Here is a 15,278-nt window from a genome sequence, read left to right as displayed (position 1 = left end):
GCTATACATTGAAAAATACTAAATCACTATAACTACAAGATAAAGCTTATTATTATTGCCATTGGATTTAAGGTAGTATAATAATAACGCTAAGTTTTCGCTAGCGTTCGCGTTACACCCTCTAGATAAGAACTATAGCAATGCAAACATGCAGCCACTGCAACTACAGAACGACTGGAAAGCCATCATCTACACTTTCACATTGCGTATAAGTGATTGTGATTGTAAAGGGAGGTTGACTAACGAATTAATGGCGCGTCAATACCAAATAGATCAACAAATCACCCACTGCACATGTTCAAGCTCAGTTTGCAGTTCTTTTTCCTGACGCCAACAGTACGACAAACGATTTGTTAGTTCTATCTAGATTACTACGGGTTTTCTTTCAAGTTTCTATTAATTTTGATTTGTGCACAAGTATATCGAGTTTTATGCATGTTGTGCAATGCATGCGAGACATAATTTGTGGTTTAACATGAACACATAGCACCAATTCAAAACGTTTGTCTTATATCGTACCTAAATATAGATTTTTTTAATATTTTCTGGGCAATTGCTTTGCTCAGACTTCAGACACTGTTAACACGAGACAGCGTTATACCGCTGGCATAAATCTGTCTCGTTTTTAACTGAAACTTAAGTCTAAACAAAGTCAAAGTGCGCTCTATAGATTTCAACCTTAGACGCGTTATGCCGTATGCGCAAAAACCACTTTTCGATGGGCACTGCGTTCCTAGGAAAATCTAGATTTAGGGCCTGTTTCAAAACCTATTATAATTATAATTCCCAATAATATAAAGAGTGTCATAACGTTAAATTTTTTCCATAGATAAGGTTCATATGGCAGTTGGCCCTTGGTAGTTAAAAATATCGCGCATAAAGAGTTTCATTTCAAACCACTTGCAAACATAATATCGTGAATGAGCCTAGTATGGCCTCACTTGCATTTGATATCAGCAATTAAAATTAAACAGCGTTTATTTTTCATCAATTTAATTTTCAACTATCGAATAATATTAGCTCTTTTATCCAATGCAATAAGATCCATTTTTGTTCGCACAGAGGACGTTTTCGCATAATTTTTTTTTGTGTACTAAAATCGTTTAAACGCACGTAAAATTAAAAAGCCTTGGCTTTTTCCCTCCAAAGCGTTAAATGTATAAAATGTACCATTTGAAAAATTCTGAAAATTGTGGTAAAATAATTTTTGAGGGTTTCGTACTCAACGGGTCCATATTACTAAGCCTCCGCTATCAGAATTTCATAAACTGTGTATTTCTATTTCCGCTATTACAATAAAAAATAAAAATGTTTAGAATATACTATATTAGATGACCTCATAACCACAATTTTCGAAATTTCCGCATCTCAGAGCTAGTTTTTCGTTTTACAAGTAATATCACTGCTTTCTGTACCCCCTACCCCATTTTCTACATTTTTTATTAAGATGCTTTTCGCATTTATGGTTAAATAAGTGTTGGTTGACTGTACGAAAGCTGTCAAAAGGGAAGACATTTTAGGAAATCTATTACGTACGAGTATTACCTTACATAATTTGGTGGTTAAAAATAGTACTATCTCTTTCACAATACTTCTGGCGAAAAAGGTCGGAGGTTTAGACCTGTCAGTTTTGACAGACTGAACCACAGTCAACTGACACCAAAAATACCCCATTTGTAACTAATTCTGTGTATATCTTGTGGTTTGTAAAACATTTGGTTGGTTGCTATGATTTTTTCTTTCAGGTTTTTGTGATTCCCTATAGATGTTAAACCGAATTCGCTTTAACAAATATTTATGCATGCTTAATTGTAAACTTGGACAGAAAGTAGAAAGAGGTGTTATATTTTTTTCTTTTTCTTAGAGTGGTTATACACGGGTTGCTTGCGAGCAGTCATTGCCCAACTGCTTTAAACTGCAACTGCAATTTCCTTAAGCTATAATATTCCTTCCTTTGTGATAAGGTTGACTTAGACCAAACAACTGAATGCTTGCTCTATCCCCTCTCTGTCAAATTTTCTTTGGATAAACAAAGACCGAGCGTTACTCTGTCTCTGTTTATCCTAAGACAAGTTGACAGAGTAGGATAGAGCGAGAACATTCGTTCGTTTGATCTAAATCCACCTTTACCATAGACTCCTCTGTGAATGACCTCTCTTAATATTTACAAAAAATTAAACTTTGTCAACTTTAAAACCCACAAGTAGAAATTAATATCTCAATATTTTCTGTCCAAACTTCTGACCATTTGTACAAAAGTTTCCATGCTTGTATAAAATGGTTACTCCCAACCATCGCATACTATGACTACTCAACACTAGGCTTTGTGTGTTAGTTATTTGATTTCACATAATCTCTGGACGAAAGTATATTGGCAAGTGCAAGATTTGTGCGATCCCTTTCGTAATGTTTCCTCCGTAATAGGATAGCACTACTTTTAAACTTGTCATTATTTAATTTAGAGATTATTTTAAGCGAATCGGCCCTATTGATACATAGTAGAGCGTGCTTTGACTTTGCTCACACTTAAGACAAAGTTAAAATGAGACAAAATCTGTCTCGTTTTAACTATCTTAAGTCTGAGCAAAGTCAAAGTGAGCTTAAAACCACGACGCCACGTTGTAACGTCAAAAACTGCGAGCTCGCAAAAACTTGAGAGTCGAAAAAAATTCTTAATGTTTATACAAGTTGCCAGTTTGCATCATGGTTTTGAATTTGGACTTTATTTTTAAGCTCTTTGAGGGGAGTTGTTGTTGAGTCGTCATAATCTGCGAGGGTTTTAACTGTGCCTTGTCCTTGTGGAATGTGTTTTGTGTAAAGGTTTTGTTTTCTGATAATAGTTTGTGTTTAATTGTACATTATTCGTGACATCCATACCAGTCTAATGAAGTTGTGTTCCAATGATTTCCAACTGTTTTAATTGGCTGAATTTAAATTATTTTTGCCAATAGTGACGGAAAGTCAGCCAAAAAGTGATTGCAACTATTAGTTATACCCACTTGCCTTCCTTTTGTTAAAAACGGCTAACCTCAAAATTGAGTATTTGAGCTATCACCAAAAAACTTGTAATCATATATATCATCTTTTATACACACATTATGCAAATATATAATTCTATTCTATTCTAATCTATTCTATTCTTAACGTGAGTTTTTTTTGAAAACTGATGGTTATATTAAGTATGCTACCATAAGACCAAAGTAACTAAAAATCTTAGTCTTACGTAGCATACGTTTTAGTAAGGGTTTTTAAAATTCACATGTGTTTTGGCGATACATCAAAACTTTTTGAGGTTAGCCGCTTTTTAACAATAAGGACGTCAGTGTAGCGCAAAGTCAGCGCCTTTTTAATTGCCATTTTAATCGTCAAAAGTATGGATGTCGCGTAAATGTCTATGTACAGTTCGATTAAATTTTAAACCGATTGGCGGTTGAGCAGTGAGCTACAAGAGCTGTGCCAAGCATATAGTCTCATCAAACAAAATATCGTCACTTTAGTTCTAACACCACGTAGGCCATTTTTGGCGGTTTTAACATTTCGAAGCCATTCGCTAGAGAATCGATAGACACATCGTTTCTGCCGCCTACAAGAAAACGTCTAACAGAAACTCTAGGGTGAGATTTATAGAGTGCACTTTGAATTTGCTCAGACTTAAGGCACTGTTAAAACGAGACAGCGTTATACCGCTGGCATAAATGTGTCTCGTTTTAACCGAAACTTAGGTCTAAGCAAAGTCAAAGTGTGGTCTATAAGTTTCAACCTCAAACTCCATAACAACCCAAACCTTTGGAAACATCAAGTTTTTTCGATCTCCTGTATAGTTGCTAATTTTGACTTCATGGTGTTAGAACTTAATAAACGAGGATATGCGATTGCGACGCGATTTTTGACTAACTTCTCAAGCCTCCAATAAGTTTGAATCCTACTGTATATCATGTCCACTTAACCATCATTATCTCATACTCACTCTCGCTTTGCACAAACCTGACCGCATCACACGTGCCACTCAATTTTCGAACGCCTGTTTATTGTTGTTTTTTTTTTTTTTACTTTTTTTAAACATTTGTTTGCTTTTAATAAGATTTTTTTAAGACTTATGGCGTTTTAAAATTGCTTTGAACTGTTTAAAATTTGATTTTTTGGGCTGAAGACTTAAAGCATTTAATAAATACATTCGAGAGCGAATAATGGCCTAATTTTTCTGTCTCTTTAAACAAAATAAAACCAAAAAATGTAAAAAAAAGTTAAAATTGTTTTTTAATATAAAATTATTATATTTTTAAAAAGAATCAGAGAAATTTTCGTAATCTAAACCTATTTTTGCTCGCGATTGTATTTATTGAAACGTTGTATTTAATAAACCAAAATGAACAACTTCTCTTTGGAATTCAGTTATATTTTTAAAAGCCCAAAAACTCAAAAAAATAATTGCGGACTATCCATGAGTCGTCACACAATTTTTTAAAAATTTAAAAAATATATGATATCGTAAATTATGTACGGGGTTATGCTCTGTACATTATTTACAATATATTATGAAATTAAAAATAATAACTTAAATAATATATAAGGGTACAACTCAAAAAGACGCGAATTTGGTGTGACATAAAATCAATGGATAATCCGTTGCTCAAAAAAAATGTGGCATTTGTAACCGTGTCGTGATCGCTTATATGGGTTTCTTACATTTTTCAGGTGAATCCACGTACTTGTGAGGGTCGCACGAGGGATCAGTGACCTCCGCACTCTTCTATACCTAAACCCCGCTTACCTCCCCCTCCGAAAAATATGGCAAAGGCTTAAAATTTAAAAAAAAACTCGAAAAACTTTTTAAATCTCGGCGCCCGAAAAGACTTTCCTCCGAGCCTTTACCGTAGTGACTTTAAAAGTTTTAACGGACAATGTAGTGTTATATGTGTGTTTACGATGTGTAGATTATGGATTTTAAATAATTAATTGATCAATTTTGCGGGTTGTGCCATTGCCCCTGTGTACTATTGACATTGAAAAAATAAAAAAATGGTTCGATTCTAAATTTGATGTGATAAACTCATTGACTTATTATATGAGCAAGACTACTTACTAATCGCTAAGAAAAGTTCATCCAAACAATAATAGTTGTTATCTGTCTCACTCAAATTTAGACGTTATATCGTTACAGTAAGGTGCAATTTGAATTGTACGCAATAGTGAGAAAACTGAAATGGTGTTCATACAAGTTTTTATATCTCACTAATGTTGGTAGAATGCTATCGTCGAAACTCAATACGTCAAAGTAAAATGGAACCAAAGCCCCTTAATTTAAAGTTGAAAATTCAATACCACCGATTTTAGTTTCGTAATATTTCCGCTTGGAGCGCAGGTTATAGATGTATGGACGAACTTGAGCCTTAAAACAAGGCGGTTAGAGTCGATTTTATTTTAACGCCAAAGAGTTTCTTGAATTCTATCAACATCTGTGAGATAAAAATCGTATATAGTCTGTAAAATGACTTCTCACGCGCCAATTCGTCTATGGGTCAACCTGTCATGCTCATGACAATCGTACTTTTGACATGATATTTGACAAAGTTAAAATGGCGCATCAGAAGTCATTTTTTACGTTCCATTCCTGCTGTGCAGTTGGATCTGACACTTTTTGAGCGTGATTTTGGATCTTGCTGGTATAAGTAAGACAATGGATAATAAACTTCAGTGTTTATAACGTAACGGAAAATGTGAAAGACTTGGAAGGATCTTCGTGCGGTTATTGTGTGAACATATTATTTCCGAGGCCCGGATTTTATTGCACCAGCTTCACGATGGTTAGGTTAGGTTCAGTATGTTCTTGCATTGCAGGGACACCTTAACACAAAACCATGACTAAGGCATATTTGCACAAGGACACTTACATAAGTTGAGATCTGTAACTTTGAGTACTTAGACAAAGTCAAAGTACTCAAACATACTTCAAAGAAGCAGACTTAAGTTTTAGTTAAAACAAGACTTTATGTAAGAGATATACTTGTTTCGTTTCATCTCTGAGTAAAGTCAAAGTATCCTCTACAGCATTATTCTCTTGCCAAAAGTGATTACAAAATTTTATTAAGTAAATCTGTTTAACTGTCCTTGTATAAGTGGCCTTAAGTATGTACATAATTTTCGGCTTGTCTAACAAAATCCATTGCACACCTTCAAACGTAACTAACCCAAAAACTACTTTTGCTGAAGGAAGTACGAGAGCAGTATTAAGCTTTATCACTACCCTCATAAAGCACAAATTTCTCGCTCAAAAATTCGCGAAAATTCTAGAGCATTCTGGAATTCTTTCGAGCAGTAATTTTGTTTTTTTTTTTTTTTTTTGCGTAAGTTTGTGCTTTGCCAAGGTAAAGTAGAGCTTAATATACTAGATAAAATTCCCTTCGTTTCGCTGGCAATATGATCTTGCCTAAGCATAAGATTCAACAGATAGTTTGACATCGAATGAGTCAAATATCGATTTTATTAAGTATGATTTAATATAAAAGGTATCCGGTAGTACCGGTGCTTCCGTTTTCATTTACTTTTAGATTCTTGCAGATTAAAAGTACATAATTGATTACATTGAAAGGAAAAGGTTCAGGTACCAGGTTTCAGATTAACCGTCAATGGTTGTCGTCAAGCGTAAACCGATCTTGTTAAAAGAACTTTGCCAAACCATTTATGGAGTTGTCATATATTTGGGCCGTTTTAGTCACTAGAAATGTAAATCTTAAAAAACACACGAGAGGATATCGGCTTGAAACGGATCTTAACACATAAAAGCGTTCCAAATGCTAAGAGATTGGTATTTTGAGATTTTGCACCCCGAGATCAAAACTGTTTCAACTCAAATCCCCTTTGTAGATCTCAGTTTTGATCTTTGACTCGATTATCTGTATGAAAAAACTGCAAAACTATACTAGTAATATTCAAAGCACTATAATCCTTCAAATTTTTTTAAATTTTAATGTCTCGTATCATCATAAAAATCAATCTTAGTTTCTGGAAAAAGTGTTTTTTGAGTTGAAACAGTTCTGATCTAGAAATTCGATTTGTATGAACCAAAATGTCAAAAATCAGACACTCCGGCTGAGATCTATAGAGTGTACTTTTTTGCTCAGACTTGAGACACAGTTAAAACGGGACAGATTTATGTATCTGACATCAATCTGTCTCGTTTTAACTGTGTCTTAAAGAGCAAAGTTAAAGTACGTTCTATAGATCTAAACCGCTATCAAAATGTTCATAATGCAACATTTTGATGGTTTTTCAGCAGAGCTAGAACGTCATTCAAACAGACATTAATTTGGACGCCTCAATATAATTGAGACACAAAGGTTGTACTTTTTCAACCAGTACTCAAGGATACCCTTGCAGTACGTTCACAACGTATGATATAATAATATTATTGAATAATAATATAAAGAATGTAATTTAACAGCGAATCTTATGACTGAATAAGAAGTACATTGAATATTTTTTTAGAACACGGTATTTTTATTGCGATGTTTTTCTTCTCTGAGTTACGATGTTTCTCACTTCCCCTAGACTTGAGTAACTTTTCAATTACGTTAAGTTTGCGTAACCATTTAAGTTGGCCGCATATTATCAGAAAGAAGAATGGGGAAATATAATGAACTGATGATGATATTTAATTTATTTTGGTAAACATTATTTCTAAACATCCTTAAAAAGATTGTTTTTCCTGTAGTTTCAAAAGATAAAAACTATCAGAACAGTGCAGACGCGGTCAGAATACCGGATCGGACCGTACGCTTAAGATGTTCGTAGAATGAGTGGAATAGAAATCTTTATAGCAGACAATTTTGATAATATGCGTCCAGCCTTAACGGCTGATTAGACAGCATCATGCAAATTTGGCAGATTTACGCATAGCTAACGTTATCAAAAGCTATACTCAGAGTCGTGAAGGAATATAAAAGTGTTCTACATTTACATTTTTTTTGCAAACCATACATCTAATTATCTCCAATTTTGCATTCGTTTCACGTAAAAACACCGCTAAAGTTATACCTGCGCAGCAGACGATTTATATTTATAGCCATTTGATACGAATTGAGGGGCGACGGCGATGGCTAGCCAAATTGCACATTATATTGTTCAGTCAATGTTACATTTCGGAGACTAACCAAGAGAAATAAAAGTTTAATTTTTCTTATATACAGTTTTAAATAGTTTTACAATTTTTTAAAATTCTGTTTAAAAAAAATGTTTTGTTTTAAAACAAACTTTTTTACAATCATATACTCAAGCGCAGATACACGCCTTCCACTGTCGCCAAGCGTTCTTTTTAAGTGAAACGAATTACGGGCGAGCACGTTTGAATCAATACCATCACAGGTCATAATATAGCGTGCTATTGAAGCGGGCCTGATAAATTAGCCACAAAAACATAAGTATTCGTAGGTAATCGTTTCTTCGGAAATTGTTTTTTTTTTATTAGTTCCGTTGTTGTTTTACTCGTTTTAATGCTATTTTAGAGAATTACTATGCCGTCAGACGAGGCAGATTTACCCACCATTTGATCTGAATGTGCTAACATACTAAAAACCCCGCCTAAAGTGAACAATGAAGAGAGGTCATGGCCTTCAATAATTTTAGTGTGTTAGCACAAAAGATATCTTTAGTTTTGTGTTAGACCCTAGTTGGGCGAAAAAATTCACTTACGAGATCTCAAACTGCCATCTTTTTAGGCTATGTGTACACGTTGTGGAATTTATAACATGACAAAATGTATTAAAAAATTCATGAGATAACCAGTAGGCATGCATTTTTTGTTTACAACATCTCTAACCTATTATCCAAAAAGATAACTGGCCAAAGACACTAAATGTTACAACAGACCTACTATTTTTTTTAAATAAAATCTAAGTCTAGTCTTTTAAAGTCATTTTCAATAAATAAGACAGACAACAATAAAGTACATCCAATACTATAAAGCAGGGTTAGCATTGTTTTAAACATTTGTTTTTTTTAATGAAAAAGTTATCAAAACTTGTTTTAAAAATATTTTTAATCCAGTTTTAAACAGAATGTTTTTTCAAACTGTTTTTTGCAACCCTGCTATAGAGTGATGGAAGCGATTGGGACCAAGGCTAACAAATCATCCTTTTATTTGCCGACATCAAAAATAAAATACAAGAATTATTTGAAGCTACTTTCGAAAAAAACTTTATCCATAATTATTATAAATGCGAATCTGTCTGTGTTTTACCTAAACAGCTGAACTAATATCTACAAAATTTGACAAGGATTGTAGGCACCTTAGGGACGGAAATAGAATTATTTTTATCACGGAAAATCTAAGAGAGTTCCCGCCGGATTTTCAAACTTTAATACCCGTGAGGACGATGTCTCGGGTATCAGCTAGTAATTTAATAAGCGTTCTCATTTATATAATAGATGTGGAGGAAAATAAAGAGAGACTAAAAAGAACAAGTTTAAAATAAAGGATGTTATTAGAATTTGGTAGATTAAAAAAAATGTAACTTGTATCTACCATTGTCAAATATTGTAATCTTTGTCTAAAAATTTTCAAATTGGAACCATTAAAATTGGAAGTTTATTTTAAAATACCTAATATAAATTCGGAAAATGTGACGATCTGGGAACAGAATAGACGTCGCGTCAGTATCGTTGCGCTCGTATGACTTTCGCTACAATTGCATAGTATAGATGTATAGATGTTCAATGACCGCTCAGCCTTGGTTGTAGTAGTGGGTGTACCGATAAGTAATAATGTATTTGTGTGCGTAACGTAAACTGCATCGCAGTCGAAACTGAGCGTCACGCACACTATTACAATGTGTACGTGTGCACTCACACAAACAACCAAACGGTCTTCGTGAAATAAGCCATCTATACAATAATATGCCGCTATATCTATACAACAATACGCACTCGGGCGCGTCTCGACTCGAAAGTCCACCTCAAAGAGGCTGAGCTTCTGATGTAACTTTTTGACGTGACAACATCTTATAATTCGATAGAGCCGGCTGCACGCACGAAAAAACATGACTCATGCGGCGTTACCTCGCTCTGAGGCGTTCCATGTAAGGCTTGAAGTGCAAGCGAGAGCGCGGATCGAGCGACAAAGAGGCACAATCGGCCTTTGTTGTCACGTTCAACTATCGTCAGTAAACCGACTTTACAGACAACCAATTTTTTGACAAAATTGAGGTTATATTTTAAGATGGCGGGCCCATGAGGTTTTTATTTCAATAATATTACTAGTTGTTTTCTATGGCGTTTAGGTCAGTTACGGTAAGGTTATGGACAGGTCGTTGTTGGATGCCAAAAGCAGTAAAATTTGTTTAAATACGCGGAATAGATTGTTGTGATGAAAAGTAAGTCGCAAATTGTATTAGAATGAGATCCCGAAAAGCAATCTGTTGATGAAATGGAAAGTGTTTTTTATCAGTCAAGTTAAGACATTAAACATACCGCGAATAGGTTGCACTATTATAGTGAAATCAGGGTAAATTAAATTGGAGTAAAAAATGTTTCTTTTAATGTCTTCTATCATATTCGTTAACTAAACAAATTCAATACCATCGAGCAGTACACCTAGCGGATCGTTCTAGAAACTTTAGTTTCCTATACATACTGAATTTGAACTCGTTCAGTATACTTACTCTATAAATTTGATAAGTTCAATGATTTTACTGAAAAATTTGCTTCTTGCCTTAAAAAAGCAATAAAAGTATGAAAGTATCAACATCAGTATGAAAAAACACGTTCGAAGAAAATCTGAGCCTTGTAAGGTATCAAGCGTACGTTGGAAAATGCCTATTTTAGCAGGCAAAAGGATTTGAAATTGAAAAATGATTGAAATTTCACAGTTTAAACTGTGTCGCCATTTGTAGTGTCGGGAATGTCGGGATGAGGTGAGGTGAAAGTTAGTATTGTAGGCATAGGTATGTTAGAAGAAAGGAAATATATAGTAGGCGTCAAGTAAAAATGGCTCGCTTAAACCTGCGCAATGGGCGATTTATTGATCAATTTAGTGGTAGTGATGGCTGCACAGTGCCCGGCAAGCAACTTTAACATTGACGCGATAGGCGGATGCATGCGATTGGTTGATTAATCGTTGCGAGTGCACGCTATTGGTTCAAACTTCAAAACTTTCTTCCTGGATTCGTCAACCTTCCCCTACTAGATGTTCAAATTGTTTGCCGGCCACTATAGGATAAAGCTATACGTAGACATCCCCTTTACTGTCGTTCAGAGTTTCGGGCCTGTGCCACTCCACTATTGGTCCATTACTGGTTCGCCAGTCAATATTTCGCTTCACGCACTGTAGGAAAGACCCATTCGAGATTTTTTTTTACTTGACGCCATCTGTACGAGTAAGTTAGGCTAGAATCTAAGGTACGAGTAAGTTAAGAACGTCATAGAATCATCTAAAAATTCAGTGTTAGGTTTTTACAAAATTAACTTTGTTGGAGGTTCACTGTATGGGCTGCAGAACTACTGATATTAGAAATCCTTTTGCTGTGTCACACAATTTTACCAAAAACTTAGTATTCAGTAAATAAAATTTAAAAAAAAAGTAATAACTGACTGCACATAGACGTACAATGAAAAATAATATTCTAGATTACTTATTTTAACGTCACTATATAATTTTGGCAGATTAAAGCGTTGTTTACGTTAACTTGTAACATACTCCTGCATGAAACAGAACACATTTCGTTAAGATAACCTGTTGGCTCATACCAAAAACAACCTCCAAGCTTTTGTTTAGGTATTTTCTTTGGGCTTAGATAGTCTCAGGCACACAAAATGCTTCCAACATGAAAAGAAAAATGTTTTACTCGCTAAGTATCATGATTTTTAACACGTTTCTCATTAATTAGTTTGTAATAATTAATTAAATTCTTTAAATGTACTGCTTTGTTTTTTTTTCATGTCAAAAAGGTACCAATGTACTATATTTTGTTCTCTGTAAAATTAACATCTTAAGGCTGAGATCTTTAGAGCGTATTTTGGCTTTGCTCAGTCTAAAGATAGTTAAAACGAGACAGATTTATGTAACAGATACGTCTGTCTCGTTTTAACTCTTGAGTCTGAGCAAATGCAAAGAGTGCTCTATATATCTCAGTATTCGTCTATAATACTATTTTCTTGTCATTTTGATTAGATTCATCAACATCGAGTGTTGATAAAAATCTAGTTTACTTTGAAATCAATATTCAATAATTTACCTATTGTGAGATACTGATACATACAATTCTATGATGTCTATGCATCCATTAAGCTGTAAGCAATGCATATTCCAGTACTGAAAATACGTTTGAAGTCAGCATCAAGATTCTGCTGCATCATCGCATCGAAGTAATCCTGATGACTCGCATTTAACTGAATCCAAATTCTCAAATTCAAACCCTGTTTGAAAATAATTATTTCTGCTATAACTCGTTCCAATAAAGAAACTAATCGAAACGTAGCAGCGATAATAATTTACTCTCACTCACACACTACGGATAGGTATAATGTGAAAGTGAGAGGAGATGAGTAACGCCGCCATTTTCGATTCTATTTTTAATATGAATGAGAGAAAATTATAAGCGTAGCTTTCTTTTCATTTCTACAATGGCACGATTTATAATTCTGCGCCCTTTGGCATGATTTTTCTTGTACTTTACTGTCAAATGAAATAGTATAATGGATCGGATAAGGCCTTAACTAAAATTAAACCAGGCAGTAAATATTACACATTGAGCTTTAGAAAGAGACAATTGGCAACTCCGACTTCGTAGAGCGTCGTCTCTGTTGTTGAGTGACAAGTTAGCGACGAACCATATAGATATGAGTGACAGAGACGATGCTCTACGAAGCCAAAGTTGCCGATTATTGTTATCTCTCTCTAACTCGATATCTACTTAATATTTTACTGTCAGGGTAATAATTTGCTGTACACACTTGGTTGATCCGTTTTTGTTGTTAGCCGTATCGAAGTTTGCGTCCGGGTGTTCTTACACGTTTCTATAACGTCAAGTACAAATTTAAGATTCTATTAGCTGGGTTCCGTATAGGACAGATTTGATGTAAACTGTAACGCTAGTGTTTACGGACTCCTAAAAGTAAATTGGAAGAACAATTAATAAAAATTGGAATTCTGTATTGTTGGTACTCTTGAGCTATCAATTTAAAAAATGTTTTTTCACTAAATTAAGTAAATAGCATATGTACTAATTCTAAACTTTCATCTTTTCTGCAGAAGTTTCTAATTTCTTATCACTTTGTCTTACTTAAAAAAACTTCCAATTTACTTCTAAGGTTCCTAGAATATAACTGACTGTATACCCGAATAAGTTTTTGAACGATTTTTGAAACTTTTAGCCGAAATAGAATAAACTCCCATTCCATAGAAATTGTTTTTCTTTTCCAAGATTTTCTCGCACGAAAAGTTTCGTTATCGGTTTTTCGCCGTCTTTCCCACCACCCCTCTACTTTACAGTCCGTTCCACGTAAAAAATACCGTTGACCTTGTACCTGTGCAGAAGGCGATTTGTTCTGACCTAGTTGGTGAAGTGATGGCTAACGGCGCGGGTGTCTGGCAGACTGTTAGTTGAACGCTGTACAACCATATATCACGGTAGATACTATTTACGTACTATGCTAGATCTACGATTGACGACATGTTTTTAAACTTGACTATCGTCATTTTGGCGCTGATAGCAGTGAGCGTACTCGGAGCTAAATGAGACATCTGTTAATTCGACGACCATATGACAGTGTCAATTTTGATTCCCGGTACGCTCGGTTGGGCGCTTCAAAACGGCACAAAAACTAACTGTTATTTTGTACACCACATCACATCTAGCGTACTATGTTAATAGTATTAATTATATCTACCATGCACAGACATCCCCTCTATCGGCCAGAGGTATTTTTACGTGAAACGATCTGTACCCCTTCATCAAAGGTTTAGCTTTAAAGATTGTTGTTTGCCTTATAAAAAAATGTGATCTTATGACGATTATACTTGAAGGATGATGTTGCAGTGTCGAAGTTACGGTGTATATTGTACCAATACCACAATACTTGATAGTAACTTACCATCCAGGCACAATACTACCACTTTTATAAGTCACATCGGCAAAATTCGTTTGCGCAATCTAAAACAGACTAAAAGCGAACGTATACCAATGAAATACAGACCTTATTGCTTGACGTCAAGACTTTAAACACAAGAACAACAAAGATAAGTGCTATTTCATTCGTAATTCGCGCGTACAAAACATGGCGGATAGGCAACGACCAATAGCAGACGGACGCAAGCCGGACGCGCGCTATGATTGGCTGGGATATTTTCGCGCCATTCAAAAATAAACTTTCTGCGCAGGTACATCGGCGTAACTTATAAAACTGGTGGTACTGTTCAAAAGGATCACCCCGGAAAGAAGTTTAAATAAAAACCGACTCTTTTTACCACGCAATAAAGTGCAATTCTGCTCGCACAGTGCTGCGGCCTAAAATTTAATAAAAGCCTCTTTCTATCGCGTAAACTTTTATCTCTCTATTTCAAATTGATATTTGTCTGGTTTTTCAAGCTTTCGTCAAAATATGTAGTTTCAAAGATATACGGATTTTCTTTGAGGCCGGGTAACTTTTAAACTACGTATTTTTACGGAAATCTGATAAACAACAGTTATAGATATTTACACAAGCAGACGGGTTTACAAAATTTCGTTGAGTTTGATTCTTAAATATTCACATTCCTTCTTTGAATATTTACTTGAATATTTATTTGATTATGTACTTCGTTTGTATGGAGCGGCTTTTTTCTTAATGGCAAAGTCTCCAACCTTCAATACTATGTTTACATTCAAATCAAAATTTCTCTGTTAAAAAGATCTTTTATCATACTTCAATTATTATTAATACTTATGAAAAAGCAGTGGGGTTCAATTTTGTTTTGAAAATCACTATTTCAATACTGGATGGATATTTTTGTACTGGTACAATATTAACCCGTCCAAATGCTAAAGACCTCGACAGTTCCGACTAAATTCACGTAGATAAAAAATGATGCTGGATACATTGTGAGTGAAGATAGTTGAAGCTTTCCAGTGGCTGAAATTAATGATAATAATCAATCTATCCGTAATCTGTAGATAAATTACTTAGTGCCGATTTTACTAACACCTATTGACGCCTAATCTATACTAATAAATAAAATTGGAGTGTCTGTCTGTAATTTCGAAATAACTACCTCATATTAAGCTCATATGGTTATTTGAACGATACCA

General features: G+C 34.6%; 1 protein-coding gene and 1 long non-coding RNA gene across 3 annotated transcripts in view; one reads left to right on the top strand and one right to left on the bottom strand.

Moving 5' to 3' along the window:
- The window catches only part of LOC123873908 (phosphatidylinositol 3,4,5-trisphosphate 3-phosphatase and dual-specificity protein phosphatase PTEN), a 62,097-nt gene extending 56,894 nt beyond the window's left edge, over positions 1-5,203 (top strand). For both annotated transcript variants that reach the window (XM_045919005.1, XM_045919006.1), the window contains one exon: positions 4,696-5,203. In XM_045919005.1, the coding sequence (XP_045774961.1) occupies positions 4,696-4,699 (4 nt within the window). In that variant the 3' untranslated portion in view covers positions 4,700-5,203. The remainder of the gene's footprint in view (positions 1-4,695) is intronic.
- Positions 533-15,188, bottom strand: LOC123873917. Its single transcript, XR_006797800.1, has 3 exons — positions 13,275-15,188; positions 4,747-4,750; positions 533-545 (listed from the first exon to the last, which is right to left on the bottom strand). It is a non-coding gene; the product is annotated as an uncharacterized LOC123873917 (long non-coding RNA).
- Between the last annotated feature and the right edge of the window lie 90 nt (positions 15,189-15,278).

This window comes from Maniola jurtina, chromosome 17, assembly GCF_905333055.1.
Source record: "Maniola jurtina chromosome 17, ilManJurt1.1, whole genome shotgun sequence".
Classification (NCBI taxonomy): domain Eukaryota; kingdom Metazoa; phylum Arthropoda; class Insecta; order Lepidoptera; family Nymphalidae; genus Maniola; species Maniola jurtina.
This window is presented reverse-complemented; position numbering and strand designations above follow the sequence as displayed.